This window comes from Pseudorasbora parva, chromosome 9, assembly GCF_024679245.1.
Source record: "Pseudorasbora parva isolate DD20220531a chromosome 9, ASM2467924v1, whole genome shotgun sequence".
Taxonomy (NCBI): domain Eukaryota; kingdom Metazoa; phylum Chordata; class Actinopteri; order Cypriniformes; family Gobionidae; genus Pseudorasbora; species Pseudorasbora parva.
The window spans coordinates 9744860-9761330 of NC_090180.1; the positions used below are offsets into that span (position 1 = coordinate 9744860).

General features: G+C 38.1%; 2 protein-coding genes across 2 annotated transcripts; one reads left to right on the forward strand and one right to left on the reverse strand.

Moving 5' to 3' along the window:
- The first annotated feature begins 1 nt into the window (after position 1).
- On the forward strand, positions 2-8649 carry trnau1apb (tRNA selenocysteine 1 associated protein 1b). The gene is made up of 9 exons (XM_067453794.1): positions 2-161; positions 707-804; positions 2594-2693; positions 3122-3174; positions 5764-5895; positions 6321-6440; positions 6635-6863; positions 6979-7021; positions 7861-8649. The coding sequence occupies exons 1-9, from the start codon at positions 126-128 to the stop codon at positions 8001-8003; spliced, it is 954 nt and encodes a 317-aa protein (XP_067309895.1). The 5' UTR covers positions 2-125; the 3' UTR covers positions 8004-8649.
- A 68-nt stretch (positions 8650-8717) lies between these two features.
- fitm1l (fat storage inducing transmembrane protein 1, like) lies at positions 8718-14891 on the reverse strand. Its single transcript, XM_067453795.1, has 2 exons — positions 13372-14891; positions 8718-9815 (listed from the first exon to the last, which is right to left on the reverse strand). The coding sequence occupies exons 1-2, from the start codon at positions 13548-13550 to the stop codon at positions 9116-9118; spliced, it is 879 nt and encodes a 292-aa protein (XP_067309896.1). The 5' UTR covers positions 13551-14891; the 3' UTR covers positions 8718-9115.
- Positions 14892-16471: the final 1580 nt, after the last annotated feature.

Genomic DNA, 16471 nt, shown 5'->3' on the forward strand with positions numbered 1-16471 from the left:
GGCCGGAAGCGGAAGTGTGTCTCCAGTAAACGTTCTGCTAGCTTCACGAACCGCCACGCAAATTCAGCAGCCAGCTATCGTTTGATTTCACAAACCTCTGGGGTGCAACAGTTTTAAACGCCAAGATGTTTAACAGAATGACAAGCTTATGGATGGGTGATGTATGTATTGTGGTTTTGCTTTATTTTCTTCGATAATTCAACGAGTATGTAGAAAATATCAGCATGTGGTGTTAGCTCGATGTTACGCAAGAACGACAAACAGGCCAGAACAAGTAAACACAACCAGTCACTACAGAAATAAATACTGTTTGTAAACCAGATGTAAATTAATATTCTTTCGTATTTTGTAAATATAGTTTTAATTAATCCGTAGTTTGTTGCCTCATGATTATTCTCGACAAGCCTTTTATATTTTCATAAGTGCTTCTGTGTCGTAGTATAAATAATGAAAAACAAACTGCATGTCCGGGTTATGATTTCAAGTTAAACAACACTGTCTAACTAACTAAACTGTAAGTTAAGTCAATTTGGTCGTGTGAAGTTTTATGTCGCTTTTGCTTGCGCTGTTAACGGACACGTGACGCACTTTTTTGTTTTCTGATTTCTCTTGTAAATCATTAACATGTTTTGCATATTGACAACATGGTGACATAGATATACTGGAAATATATTTCAGGCTATTAATCTTATCATTTGTTTTTCAGTTAGACCCATACATGGATGAAAACTTCATTAAGCAAGCTTTCAGCACAATGGGGGAGACTGCCTACGGTGTCAAAATTATTACACATCGAGTTACCGGGTAAGATTACATCCCTTCTCTAAATAGTACAGTGGGTTCCGGATGTAAAATAACCCATTTGTTTTCTCAAAAGGGATTTTTGACATTAACTTACAGGGGTTTGAGAATGATACTGAAATGCCTGGTTTTAGACCACAATCATTTATATGGTCTAGGGACTCCTTTTGTGGCCAAATGGCATCAATTTGTCTTGCGAATAACAGATACAAGTCCCTTAACAGTGGCTCAAAAACATTTCGATCTGGTGACAGTGCAGGCTATGGGGGATGTTCATCAAACCATTCTGTCACCAGCATTGCTGTGTGTTTTGGTGCATTGTCATGCTGATACATGGCACCCCCTTCATGTTTGAACCATTAGATGTACTGTAGGATACGGCATGATAGTGCAGTCCAAACCATAACTGATCCAGCCCCTCCCCTGACATCACTTTCAGACAGCTTCCTTTTCCATTGACAGTTACTCCTGTATACCATAGCTCTTGATACACCACAAAGATACGGGAATATGTAGCTGTCCTGGAATATATATGTGTGAAATCTCTAACACTATATAACTCTTGTGTCAGTCTGAAAAGATATAACTACTATAGAGGTTGAAACCATTGGCATGATTTGAATTACATTTTTGAATAATTGTTTAACATTGGAATTCCTGGTGAAAAATTACATCACCTGTGATTTTGCAGTAAAAAAATCACCAATCAGAGAATCGCAGCAAGCAAATCACACCAATGTTTAGCACCTGCTCACTATCATGGAGCACTACAAATGACAGTTAAATAATATATATAGTCTGCAAAAAAAAAAGTGTTGTGTGTGTGTATATATATATAATATGGGATGCAACAATACAGTTAGTCCACGGTTCACTACATACCTCGGTTTACTATTTTTGCTATTCTATTCTTAGGCGACAGGAATAGAAAGAGGTTAAGAGGAAAATATTTTTATTGCAATACTTTTTCTTTGTTTTACTTAAAAGACCTGAAAAACATTACTTAAACTTTACTTTAAAAAAAACCTTGTACACATTCCTAATGTATAATATATATGATTTACAGTGACAGCTCAGAGATGTACAGTAGCATTTAAGTATGAAATTGAACCAATTACAGCTAAAATTAAAACTACACAGTCTTCAATATACGTTATACATTGATTGAAAGCTACTGTATTATTACATTATGCAAAAGCAGTAAGTGATTTTTCTTTTTGTTTTTAGTTGTTTTATTAAACATAATTCTAAAGGCGAACTGTCTCTTTAAGGAAAAGTGTTCACAATCGCTGGCTGCGCTGCTAAGACTTGCTCGCATCTCGTATACAGACCCACGCAATTTTAATTTCACTTTAGACATAAGCGACTGTGTTTATATATTTTAACCTTGTGTTATTTGACAGTATTACCGCAGTAAGACTACTAAGTCCAGTAAACGCGCGTTTGACAGGCGTTCAGCGCATGAAAAACGCAAATGAAATGTGTAACCGGCAAGGCTTTAAAAAGGGGCTAAACACCCCCTAGCTTTAGTGCATATGATTGGATATTTGCTCATATCATCCCATCATCATCATATCACAGGCACACTCAAAAAAAAAGAAGAGGAAATAGACTCAGATAAATATTTCAAACCAAGGTAAATATAAATAATTCATTAAATGCAAAACTGATTTGTCTTTTGCCATGCTTTTTAGGATTGTAGTTCTTTCCCTCACTCAATGTAATATGTACACAGTCTTATACCTTTCTTCTTTTTATCTGACTTTCAAATACCTGTTCTGTGTTTCCTCAGAGGCTCGGCTGGATACTGTTTTGTGGAGATGTCAGATGAGGCCAGCGTTGATCGTTGTGTGCAGAGGCTTAATGGCAAGCTGGTTCCAGGATCAAATCCGGTGAGACGCTGAACTTGCACCCATTAAATTGTATAGTTCATCTATACAATTTAATCTATATTTGATTTCAATACATTCATGCATTTAGATTATTATAGGAAGGCATATCCAGCATGGCCCCCACCTCATATGAGACATTTCAGTTATTACTCTATATATTACTAGTGATGGGAAAGTTACAGAGCTCAATTTCTTCCCTAAGGAAGGTGGTTGAGGCTGTTTATAAAATGACTTTGTTTGAAGCTGGTGAATAAACTCTGTTAGGAACTAGCTGACGAATGGGATAAAGCCAGTACTGATTGGTGGAGGTATGTGGAAATAATAGCTTCCTTACTTAAATAATAAGATGCTTTGTTAGCGAATTATGTCCATACTACAGGCAAAGTATCATTCCATTTGCTCAATGGTTGTATTTCTTTTCATTTCAGCCCAGGAAGTTCAAGCTAAACTATGCAACTTATGGGAAAAGGCCAGAGCCTGGGTAAGCATGCAATGTCCAGGATAACATTTTGGTTTCTGATCTATTTTTTTGGAAACCAAACAGAAAGCAGCTGGGTCATTCTATGCAGAGGTGGTTGACTCGATTTTCATTTTGTTAATATTTTTTGAAGAAAGACTAATGAAAATAGGGATGAAAGCAAAAATATCAAAGGTCATATATGGATATTTACTAAGTAATCCACTATTTTGTAGAGGGGTTTAAAATGAAAAATTTCACCTAAAATTTAAAGCCAAATTTTCGGGATGAGAAATAAAAGACAACGTCATTATTAGGCATGCACGATATTGGATTTTTTTGCCTACATCTGATATACCGTTATTTTTTTACCAATATACATATCTTCCCCCTATCCCCCTATCTTGTAGATTAAATTTAGGTCTGTTAACTCTTGATAGCTCCAGACAAATAACCAAAAACCAGAATCAATAAGAATAGTGAGAGATCTATAATAATACTTGAGTTGCAGGCAAGAAACTTTGGAAAAAGAAATTGATGGTATGTGGCCTCCCTGTGGGTTGCAATGATATTACATGGTTGCCTCCATTTAACCTGCTATTAATACAAATATTAATTTCGTTGATGTATGTTAAAATGTCTAATATGATAATTTAATAACAAAAATAAATATTGAACCAATACTGTGTATTTAAACTCGCTGTTCAGTCATGTTAGAATAAACCACCAATTTATCTACCATACTTTTGCTGCATACAGTCACTGTGGGCTACAACAGATTTAAACATGGATAAATGGTTATCAACAGGGTCGCTGAAAAGGATAAAAGCAGCTCTTTCTTCATCTCCAAGTAAGGATAAATCTACAGCAGTGACCGACATCAAAAAGACTAAAAATAAAGCTAAAAAAGGCAAATAAAGTAGTACTAGTGCCACTATATGTGTGGGAGCGAGAACAAGCTGTTGCTAAAATTAAGTTGCAATGCAGCTTTTAAACGATATAATTTTATCAGAATAAGCTGCACATTAAGCCTGATCTCAGCGTGCAATTTTTTTCTTCTTCAGCCCAACATACAATTCTTAGTAAATGCTAAACAACACCAACCTTTGCATTAGAGTTACAAAGATTTTAGTTTATATTTAAGTTCTAATTGTTATGTGCCAGGGTCTCTTGAGGCTCAGTCAAGCCTGGTTCCACCACAAATATCAAATGAAAGCAAGAGCACCTTCAGTTGAAGTGGGAATAATAGGATATTGGCAACAGATGGCAAACAGATGTGGGTATTTTTTATTATTTTATTTTTTTAAAACATGATTTTGCAGTATTTAGCAATGTAGCCAATCACAGACATATCTGTAGCTTTCTTGAACGCAACAGCCAATTGCGTGTAAGACTGTCAGAATCCACTTATGCTCAAGTCGGGGTTTTTGTTTAGTGCTTGTTATGCAAGCTTGCAAATCCTCTCAGTTTAACAAAGTGTTGAGGCAAGATTTAGTGTGCAGTGTAGACGACTTCATTGATTGATGGCTATGTACACATCGCAAATGCAGAATTCACTCTCAAAATTTAAATTATTCACAGTGACGGCATAGCAAAGCCCTCTTTAACCAACGCAATGCGTAGTCAGGTGTGTTAATATTCTTGCTGCAGAAACTTGTTTGTGTGGGCCGTGATTTGGAAAAGATTGGGAACCACTGTTAGTCTATGCAGTTATTTTGATAGAAGGAAATGAGATGCATTTCCAGTTTTGACATAATTTGCTCTTCAGACATTGCTCTTTAAAAGAAGTATCAGCTGTATGCAGTGATCCACATTTGGTTTTTTAACCTCTGAAATTTTGTAGCCTACAATTGAACAATTTACTCATTGAGTCTTCCACGTTGAGGTCGCCATAGCTCTGGGATTGAAAAAGGGCCTTACTGTCAGTGCCATAGTATGAAATGGTCAATTACTAAAATATTTATTAGTAAATACTCATACATGACATTAAATAGTTTGGCTTTCATCACTATTAATACTTGACTTTCTTTAGAAAATGTCTAACTGGGAAAGCTTCCAATTTTTTTTTTTGATTTAACACAGATTGACCCAGCTGCTTTTTTGTGTATTTTACATTGTCGCCTTAAAAAATATTAAAGCTACACTGTGTAACTTTTTTAGTTTATTCTTAGCTAAAAGCACTTAGTTCTTTCAAAAGTATATGTGCTCATTAATGTATATTTACTTCTATCGAGTAAACTATTTTCGTAAGTTTATAATATGCCATTGAAAATACATACGGGTGAGGAGTTCGAATGCCGGTCGCCATGTTGCCCCTCCATCTTGAAAGTACATTAGCCAAAAAGGGACATACCCGTAAATTCAAGCTTCGCTTTTCGCGTTTTAACACTCGATGGCAGTCATGAACGAGGTCAAACTGGAAGCCATGTTAATCTTGGACTAAATCGTCCACCGTAGGAGTTAAAATGAAATCAGAATTGAGAGGAACTGAAACTGGAAATATTCGCTGGATGGTCATATACCTTTTCACCGCTAGATGGGGGGAAATATCACACAGTGTAGCTTTAAATTGTGGAGGTTGTTTTACTTTATGTAGTTTTCTTTCTTCATCAGGCCAGAATTCTCTGTCTTTGTTGGAGATCTCACATCAGAAGTGGATGACTACCAGCTTCATCAGTTTTTTCTGAAAAAATTCCCTTCATGCAAAGGAGCCAAAGTTGTCACTGATCCCTATGGGAACTCCAGGTATGAAATGTTTTAGCCATCACAAATGTCCTGCATAACCTTACGTGGCTTTCTCTGACAGTTTGACCTACTGATCTTCACCACAGAATGAGGTTTTCCTTTTTCATTTTCTAAAAGCTTATTTTCAGTCGATTACTCTTTACCCTCCCTCCCTCTCCTAAAAAAAGGGCCAGCAATACATGGATGTGATTTGCCGTTGTTACAAATCTGCTAAAACTATTGTTTTCCCCATATAGGGTAAGCAAGAGCAACTCACAATTGAAGTGATGCTACTTCATGTTAAAAGTAAAAGAGAAGTTTCAGTTCTACAATCAAATAATTTTTTTACTTTTTGAATACATATTGAAATATGTATATACTGCATGATGAGGCACATGAAAAATGAGAGGATGGGTGCTGATGATCTAGTGTTTTCAAATGTACAGGGGTTATGGCTTCGTAAAGTTTAGCGATGAGAATGAACAGAAGAAAGCCCTTGAGGAGTTTCAGAATGCATCCGGCCTGGGAGGAAAATCCATCAGGATAAGCATCGCTGTCAACAAAGGGTACATTTCATGTGATTTTGTTTAATGTTTGACATTAAGAAATAAATTGAAGATTTAATATCTAAATGGTAAAAAAAAAAATTACAATTACATTTGTAATTTTCTTATATTTTGATGTACATTTATGGTCACTCCTGATATTTAAACCTGACAAATGCATATGAAATCTTAATATATTCTCTTTTACATTTTAGCAACAAATCAAGCAGTTACCACAATCAGAATAACAGCTACAACAGCAACTATCAACAGCAGTACTATCAACAGCCCTATAACAGCTACTATCCACAGTGGGGCTATGATCAGTACAGCGGTTACAACTACGGATATAACCCGTATGCTACCCCCCCGCCAGTTCACGGGATGATGCCCCCACCTATGGGAGTTCCCCCCATCACCCCTGACATGCAGGGATCCACAGAGGTATCTTAGCTCCATTATTAATACAGCAAACACAGAAGATTAATAAATATTGTGTGAGTTGTTATTCTAAACCATTTCTGTTCTGGGACTGACCGTCTTTATTTTGCTTTAACAGTCCCATGATGGCACTGAGGATGTTGACGAGGACCCTGCTGAAGGTAATATTTAGTTCCACTGATTAAATTACCAAATTGTTGACTGTAGAGGGAACGCATGTGACGTCCCTGTCAGCTGGAGTGACTCCGATTATGCCTGCTGAGTTGGATTCTAGTGTGAATGCTATGAAAAACGAACACAACACATCTAAAACAGGAAAGAGCTTTGAGATTGACAATACAAATAGATTTGACAAGATACCGAGGTATATTTTTATAGACTACTGAAAGCTACAGAAAAGTGAAGCAAATTATTCTCTGCATTTCACAGAAACAATTGGACGAGCGAAATGTGGATTTATATCATTTTATTAATGTTGAATTATAGGGTAAAATTATACCCTATATATTGTATTGACAACAAACTCATCTATTTAATATGTCCCATCTTATATTCTGGATGATTGGATGTTTTTAAATAAACACTGAAAAAATTATAGGGCTGTGCAGTATGAAACTATTTATATCATTGCTATAAGTGATCACCTGGATTTAGACCTACCTATATTGTATTTTATATAAAACATTCAAAGGCAAATTTGTTTTGTGCATTTCCCCGGCATCAAAATCAGGCTCATATAAATGTCAGAATGACGAATCCTGGCTGCATGTCAATATCCATGGAAGTTGTAAGGACAACTATTGAGTCCAACCTTTAGTTTAAACTGTTAATTGTTGGCGTTTTCGCATTTTCCTGATTAAATGCAGTTGTGCAGCAGGCAGGTTTGCCACTCAGTCCCGGCTGAGGGGGCGTGTTCTTGTGGAAAAGGGATGTCAATGCATACTCTCTATAGCAAGAATACACATCAGTGCATTAATCACCATCTTTCGTTCTCCTTCAGACCCAAACCTGCAGGTGGATGTGGATGCATTAAATAAGCAATACATGGAGCGCAGTGAGGAGCTCTATGATTCACTCATGGATTGCCACTGGCAGCCATTGGACAATGTCACGTCTGAAATTCCTATGATGAACGGTTCCTGACTGTCTGTACCAACCACCGTCCTGGATTATTATTATACTTTGTGAAGGAACATGCCTTTTTATAATGCTCTGAGCAAGTTTTCAGAGAATGTTTTCTCATTTTCAGTCTTTTATTTGGAGCTTCATCCCAGCAGGCAAGACGTTTTTCTTCGTGCGTCTCATCACCCTTTTTCTTCTTTTCAAAGTTAAGGTTTTGTTGAACAGGTTTTTTAAGATGTATGGAAAGAATCTACTTTATTACCATTGTCATTTTTAACTGGGAGCTATTCCTACTCTTGCCTTATTAAACTTTTCCATTAGAAATTTGAAGCATGCTTTGTGGGTATTAAAAATTGTGTGGTCCAAATTGGCATTTATATCTCTTTAAATATACCCCATTTTGTCTGCCGTGAGACTAAATGATGGTTTATGAAAGCTTTAAGAGATGGGTCATTTTTAGCATTGTCAAAGCATGGCAACTGCATAAAAATGAATACCACACTGACCCAAAATTAATATCTGTCCTTACATTACATATGCGTTTGAGCATAATTGAATCACAAGTTTTTTTATTTAAAGCTGATTTTCAGAAATTCTGAGTATTTTTGTAATAAAAAACAAACTGCGATTGTCAAGGATGAACCTAATAAATTAATGTTATGTCTCACTTGTCTCTTAATTTGTCAGTGTCAGTTCAGTAAAACTATTGGCAAATAAATCAATAAAGGGATAGTTCACCTGATGTTCCAAATGTGTTTGGCTTTATTTCCTCTGACGCAAAATATATTTTGCAGGCAAATGAGGTTCAAATGGCATTGGAAATCATGCAAAAAAATAAAATACAGGTTAGGAATGACATGGATGAGTAAATGAATACTTTTTTAAAATTTGGACTTAACTATCCCTGCACCTCTTTGACCCCCACCTATGATGTTGAAAACCCTGATAATGAAAATAAAGATAGACTTAGTGAGTATTTAGCATGTATGTTGAATGAAATGTATAAATACCTGCAATTATATCAAATGTACATTCATTTTGTAGTGGCAGAGATTTGGCTGTATATTCTAGGTTTCACTGGTATAATACAACATTACATATAATTAGCCCAAATTCAGCCAAGCTTTAATTCCTCAGTTAATGTTTTTAGCGTTAGTTTCACACAGAGTCTCAGTTGTCTCATCCTGTTTGCTCTGTGTAGACAAAAGTCCCACCCCTGGCCTCCCGGGGCAGTACCAACTAGGTCCAAGTCGGTACCAGCCCTGATACAATGCTCTCCAGCTCAAACAACCCAAAGCACCTCCCAGAAGCTGAGTAGGAAACTGTGGGAAATAAGCCAGCAGACAGAGCAGCAGGAACACCCAGAGACTCAACAGCAGGACACAGAACAGGAAGAGGATGCGCAGTGGGGCTTCAGAGGGTCCACCCAGGCTAAGGTATGGCCCAAATACTGCAATCTCTTCAGCTAGAAGCAGGCAGCACAAACACAGCAGGAGGGCATCTTCAGATACTTCATAGCCACGCCACAACATGCCAGAGCGAACACAGACATCCTTTGTTTCACCTTCCCGTAAAAGCAATAAAGGTTGGCCATCTCCATTGGTCCCTGAAGCCAGCTCAAGAGTGGAGCTGAGGGGCTCATAACAGCTCCCGGTGGCATTCTCCAATAGACAAAGCAGTTTGCGGAAGCCCAGCCACAATCCCCCTGCCACAGCTAGCCGAGAAAGGTGTCGCAGGGAAATTGTGAGTGAGCGACGAACTGAGAATGAGAGGACGAAGACAAAAGAGCCAACAAAGATGCAGGTCCAGCCCCAGCCTGAGCGCAGGAAAACCCTAAAAATGAATGGTGAATGACATTAATTAATATTAAGCACCGTGTCTTGTATTCAGTAATGAAGCAGTTGTTTCTTGCAGCTTGTGAACGACTCTGTATTTTAGGTAAACACAACTTATTTCTCTATAAAGAAAGAAAAAAAGAGTCTCAAATTATAGGTACTTTTTTGATGGGGGGGCCTGTGCTTCTAGTTAGAAATGCTCTTGGTTCATACAATACAGAACACACTTTTTAAAGTCAGTAAAATAAATATTCACTCATACTATTTTCATACACTCATACGTCTACTATACAGTATGGGAACATGCATATTCAGATACTGCTCTTTATGGGCAAGTCATTGAGAGATTCATTCAAAACACATATAGAAAATATAGTTTATACAGGTCCTTCTCAAAAAATTAGCATATTGTGATAAAGTTCATTATTTTCCATAATGTAATGATAAAAAATTAAACTTTCATATATTTTAGATTCATTGCACATCAACTGAAATATTTCAGGTCTTTTATTGTTTTAATACTGATGATTTTGGCATACAGCTCATGAAAACCTAAAAAAAATCTAAAATTTTTTGCATATTTCATCCGACCAATAAAAGAAAAGTGTTTTTAATACAAAAAAAGTCAACCTTCAAATAATTATGTTCAGTTATGCACTCAATACTTGGACGGGAATCCTTTTGCAGAAATGACTGCTTTAATGCGGCGTGGCATGGAGGCGATCAGCCTGTGGCACTGCTGAGGTGTTATGGAGGCCCAGGATGCTTCGATAGCGGCCTTAAGCTCATCCAGAGTGTTGGGTCTTGCGTCTCTCAACTTTCTCTTCACAATATCCCACAGATTCTCTATGGGGTTCAGGTCAGGAGAGTTGGTAGGCCAATTGAGCACAGTAATACCATGGTCAGTAAACCATTAACCAGTGGTTTTGGCACTGTGAGCAGGTGCCAGGTCGTGCTGAAAAAAGGAAATCTTCATCTCCATAAAGCTTTTCAGCAGATGGAAGCATGAAGTGCTCCAAAATCTCCTGATAGCTGCGTTGACCCTGCCCTTGATAAAACACAGTGGACCAACACCAGCAGCTGACATGACACCACAGACCATCACTGACTGTGGGTACTTGACACTGGACTTCAGGCATTTTGGCATTTCCTTCTCCCCAGTCTTCCTCCAGACTCTGGCACCTTGATTTCCGAATGACATGCAAAATTAGCTTTCATCCGAAAAAAGTACTTTGGACCACTGAGCAACAGTCCAGTGCTGCTTCTCTGTAGCCCAAAGTGGCTTGACCTGGGGAATGCGGCACCTGTAGCCCATTTCCTGCACACGCCTGTGCACGGTGGCTCTGGATGTTTCTACTCCAGACTCAGTCCACTGCTTCCGCAGGTCCCCCAAGGTCTGGAATCGGTCCTTCTCCACAATCTTCCTCAGGGTCCGGTCACCACTTCTCGTTGTGCAGCGTTTTTTGCCAAACTTTTTCCTTCCCACAGACTTCCCACTGAGGTGCCTTGATACAGCACTCTGGGAACAGCCTATTCGTTCAGAAATTTCTTTCTGTGTCTTACCCTCTCACTTGAGGGTGTCAATGATGGCCTTCTGGACAGCAGTCAGGTCGGCAGTCTTACCCATGATTGCGGTTTTGATTAATGAACCAGGCTGGGAGTTTTTAAAAGCCTCAGGAATCTTTTGCAGGTGTTTAGAGTTAATTAGTTGATTCAGATGATTAGGTTAATAGCTCATTTAGAGAACCTTTTCATGATATGCTAATTTTTTGAGACAAGAATTTTGAGACAGGAATTTTGGGTTTTCATGAGCTGTATGCCAAAATCATCAGTATTAAAACAATAAAAGACCTGAAATATTTCAGTTGGTGTGCAATGAATCTAAAATATATGAAAGTTTAATTTTTATCATTACATTATGGAAAATAATGAACTTTATCACAATATGCTATTTTTTTATTTAAGGACAATTAAAAAAATGTAAGTTACTCAATATACAAACCCGATTCCAAAAAAGTTGGGACACTTTAAATTATGAATAAAAAAGGAATGAAATAATTTACAAATCTCAAAGTTATATTTTATTCACAACATAATAAAGATACCATATCTAATGTTGAAAGTTAGCAAAATATTGGCTTTTTTGGATTTCATGAGAGCTAAACATTCCAAAAAAGTCTGGACAGGTAGCAATAAGAGGCCGGAAAAGTTAAATGTACATATAAGGAACAGTTGGAGGACCAATTTGCAACTTATTAGGTCAATTGGCAACATGATTGGGTATAAAAAGAGCCTCTCAGAGTGGCAGTGTCTCTCAGAAGTCAAGATGGGCTTAGGATCACCAATTCCCAATGCTGCGGCAAAAAATAGTGGAGCAATATCAGGAAGGAGTTTCTCAGAAAAAAAATTGCAAAGAATTTGAAGTTATCATCATCTACAGTGCATAATATCATCCAAAGATTCAGAGAATCTGGAACAATCTCTGTGTGTAAGGGTAACGCAGGAAAACCACATGCCGGATGCCGTGATTTTCAGGCCCTTAGACGGCACTGCATCACATACAGGAATGCTACTGTAATGGAAATGACAATATGGCCTCAGGATTACTTCCAGAAAAAGGAACACAATCCACCGTGCCATTCACTGTTGCCGGCTAAAACTATAGGTCAAGAAAGAAGCCATGTCTAAACATGATCCAGAAGCGCAGGCATTTTCTCTGGGCCATGTCATCCGGACTAAAGAGGACAAGGACATCTCAAGTTGTTATCAGTGCTCAGTTCAGAAGCCTGCATCTCTGATGGTATGGGGCTGCATGAGTGTGTGTGGCATGGGCAGCTTACACATCTGAAAAGGCACCATCAATGCTGAAAGGTATATCCAAGTTCTAGAACAACATATGCTCCTATACAGACGACCTCTCTTTCAGGGAAGACAATGCCAGACCACATACTGCATCAATTACAAAATCATGGCTGCGTAGAAGAAGGATCCGAGTACTGAAATGGCCAGTCTGCAGTCCAGATCTTTCACCCATAGAAAACATTTGGCGCATCATAAAGAGGAAGATGCGACAAAGAAGACCTAAGACAGTTGAGTAACTAGGAGCCTGTATTAGACAAGAATGGGACAACATTCCTATTCCTAAACTTTAGCAACCCTTCTCCTCAGTCCCTAGAGACATTTTCAGACTGTTATAAAAAGAAGAGGGGATGCCACATAGTGTTAAACATGGACTGGTCCCAACTTTTTTTGAGATTTGTTGATGCCATGAAATTTAAAATCAACTTATTTTTCCCTTAAAATGATACATTTTCTCAGTTTAAACATTTGATGTCATCTATGTTGAATTCTGAATAAAAGATTGAAATTTGAATCTATTTTTTATTCACAATTTTTACAGTGTCCCAACTTTTTTGGAATCAGGTTTGTAAACTTGTAGAAGCAATGTCTCACTTGCAGTCATGCTGTTTTGATTGGCTGCAGAACACCAGTGTCATATTGCTTAATTTAATTTTAATGACATTCATTTACACATTTGTGTTTGTGATGCTTACCTGTAGAGAAAGTGAGTCCTCTTTGCAAACACACTATAATGGGAAACCCATAGACTCAGGAGGGGCCCAAACAAAAGCAAAGCTGACACGAACAAATGAAAATGGCGTCGAAATGATGCATTGCCAAGAAGTCCAGCTGCCAGGTCAGTAATGACCACAAGGATAGAGTTTAAAAACATTTGTATTTTTCCTTAACCACACCACTGAATTACAGTTAATATGGATTGTTTGTTGTTAAGAGTCCAGTTTCTCTCAGAATCCTATAAATATGTCCTCAGTGACAGCTGCAATGTGTCAGAGTTTTAAAATTCCACTAATGTAAAAGTAAAGAATACACAGTGATTTTATGTAAGTAATCCAACAGTAAGCATGTCCAATGAATAATTCAAATGTCTTTTCCAATGGATTGTTTGCAATAGGATGTTCTCATTCACTGGAATCACTTTTTCTTTTCTTTTTTAGCAATGCATGTTTTAGATATGCTTCTGTAGTTAGTCACATATATTGATGCATTTAATCCAGGTATAAAAATGGCATGTGCTACTTTAGTTCTTTCCTCTTCTTTTACTTGGTGTTCTCTAACCTTCAGGAGATTTTCACGCCTATTTCTCTTCTGATCTTTATCTTTCCGGAAATCTGGGAGCACTCCCCTTTATGTGCTTGCAGCCAACAACTTCCGTTTACACCTTGTATCCAAGAGAAAGAAAATCCAGTTCATTCTTGATTTCCATGTTCTTTTAATCCGTGGGTCTCTGTCATTTCTAGCAGCACAAGTGCTCTAAGAGGGTCTCTTGCACCTTCCACATGGCACACTCACTCCCCACCCCCTCAGAACAGAAAAAGAAATGTTGTCGCCTTCTGTACATTCGTGTTGGCGGGTGTCATGTTGCAATTAGACTTCTGTGTGAAAATGCTCTGTAACGGTATTGTTGTTGTAGTGGACCAACTGGTAAATGATCACAACAGCGAATGGGAATGTGACCCTTAAAAATCTCGGTATCATATTTTAGTGCTCTTTTCAGGATGAGCTTCGATCAAGTAGTGCTCTTAAAATGTCAGTGGTTCACTGCTGTATAAATGTCAGTAAATACTGTGCAGTTACTGGGGTGCTTTTCAATTCAGCCATATTTAGCTCTAACCTTTGTACTGTATGTTCATCCCTCTCTGCTGCTTTCTCCATTCTTAGATTCAGCTGTTGGTGCTGTCTGTCTCTGTCAATCACCGAGTCTCTTTATGGCCTCCACTGTCGGCACCAGCAGCATTATCTTCTCTGCCTCTTACAAACACCGTCTGCTCTTTCTCTCCCAGCTTTATATAAAGAAAAATGTAGTGTGTTTGCTATGTGTTTTAAGAGCATGCAGAGTGTACACACTGGTGAAGTATTCTGTAAATATATTTCCACAATATAAAGTTTTATGTGATTAGTTTTAGTTTATTTTTAGATGAAGATTGTGAACAGAATTTTCTATTTAAAGGAAGCCATACGACATATTGAATTGTATGCTAATGAACACAATACTGTTAGGCAGGGGCGTAACTATAGACAGTGCAGGCAGTGCAGTCGCACTGGGGCCCGTGCGGCAGGGGGGCCCGCAGCGCACACGGGCCCATGCCCACATTGCAAACGTGCCCATGGCGACAAAGTGACTCCGCAGAATATTGTGACACTCACATTTCAAATGAAAAGCACTGCTTTCAGATTTCACACGGCTGTCGCGCTCTACCGTCACGCTTAGGATAGGCTACTGACCACCTTTTTCATCAGAGCATGTGAGCGGAGCACAGTTGCGTGACACTCCGCTAGATATTCCGCTCTATGCCAGTGAGCTCCACAATTCACTATAAAATGTGAATTATTTGATTTAAATCTAGCGATTTCAAGCTTTCATTAGACGTATGTTTCATGTTTATGTCATGTATTCACCGAGTTTCAGATTCTCGCAGATAGAAAGCGCACCTTTTTTATTTATTTTACTAAAGCATAAAGTTTTGTTGTCATGTGAGTGTACACAAATAAAAGTAGACAATTAATAGTTTATAATTATGTCTCACATTTATCTGTATGGCCAAAAATTACGGAGTATTGCGAGTTATAGGCTATCCCCCGTCATGACTCATGATGGGGCTCCTCAGTGGTACACTAACACCAGCGATTATAAAAGAAAATTGTGGGCAAAACGGTCTCTCTTTATAAACTTTGTTCAATGCATGCGAGTGCTGCCTTAGGTTCGAATATGGACAGTGATTTTCACCATCATCACCCGCGTGTAGTGCCAGAAGACGCGAATGGGAACATCTGTCTCTGTGCACTCATCCGAAAGCGCGCAGTCTCACATCGCGCGCAAATATTGAGTTCTCTCACAAGTCTTGCATTTGAACGGACAAACTCACAAAAAAAGTAGCCTATGTCAACATGTCCATCTTGATGATTCTCTAGTAATATTGTTATCTACTTTTTTGGCCTTCAGAACATCTTAAAATGCACATATGTAGATCCTAGAAATCTAAATTTTCTCTGGGGAGCATGCCCCCGAACCCCCCTAAATAACCTAAATAACTCACATTTGGAATCTTAGTGATTATAAAATAGTGTCTTTTTTACGATTAAGGGATGTAGGCCCTACGGTGACACAGAATAAGCCATTAATATTTGATTTGTAAATAATAATAAACAACCGATATCCTGATATAGAAATGAAACCTAAACCTAAAGTGTTACATGCTAGGTTACGGGGGGCCTAACTGCATAGCATGCACTGGGGCCCATCATTAGTAAGTTACGCCACTGCTGTTAGGGATAGACATTTTTACATTTTCACCAAAAAACCCACATCATTTAGCATGTTTATAAATCCATTTACACTGTGGGGACCGCTGGCTGGTCCTCACAATGTAGGTAATTTCAAGTTTATATTACGTTGTGGAGACATTCGGTCCCCACAATGTCGCACACGCACACACTTTCTAAACAACATTTTCAGAATTGATATGCTCTTTTCCTTATGGGGACCAAAACATGTCCCGAAAAGGACAAGAATTTTGAATATTGCCTTCTCTGTGCATGTTTACATATTAAATACATGTGTTTTTGTACAATACA

Bases quoted from the DNA above. Each gene is read 5' to 3' on its own strand.
- fitm1l (XM_067453795.1), bottom strand. From the start codon at position 13,550: ATGTTTTTAAACTCTATCCTTGTGGTCATTACTGACCTGGCAGCTGGA. The intron at 9,816-13,371 runs GTAAGCATCACA...ATTCATTTTTAG, and splicing joins AGGACTCACTTTCTCTACAG to GGTTTTCCTGCGCTCAGGCT.
- trnau1apb (XM_067453794.1), top strand. From the start codon at position 126: ATGTTTAACAGAATGACAAGCTTATGGATGGGTGAT. The intron at 2,694-3,121 runs GTGAGACGCTGA...TTTTCATTTCAG, and splicing joins TGGTTCCAGGATCAAATCCG to CCCAGGAAGTTCAAGCTAAA. The intron at 6,864-6,978 runs GTATCTTAGCTC...TTGCTTTAACAG, and splicing joins ACATGCAGGGATCCACAGAG to TCCCATGATGGCACTGAGGA.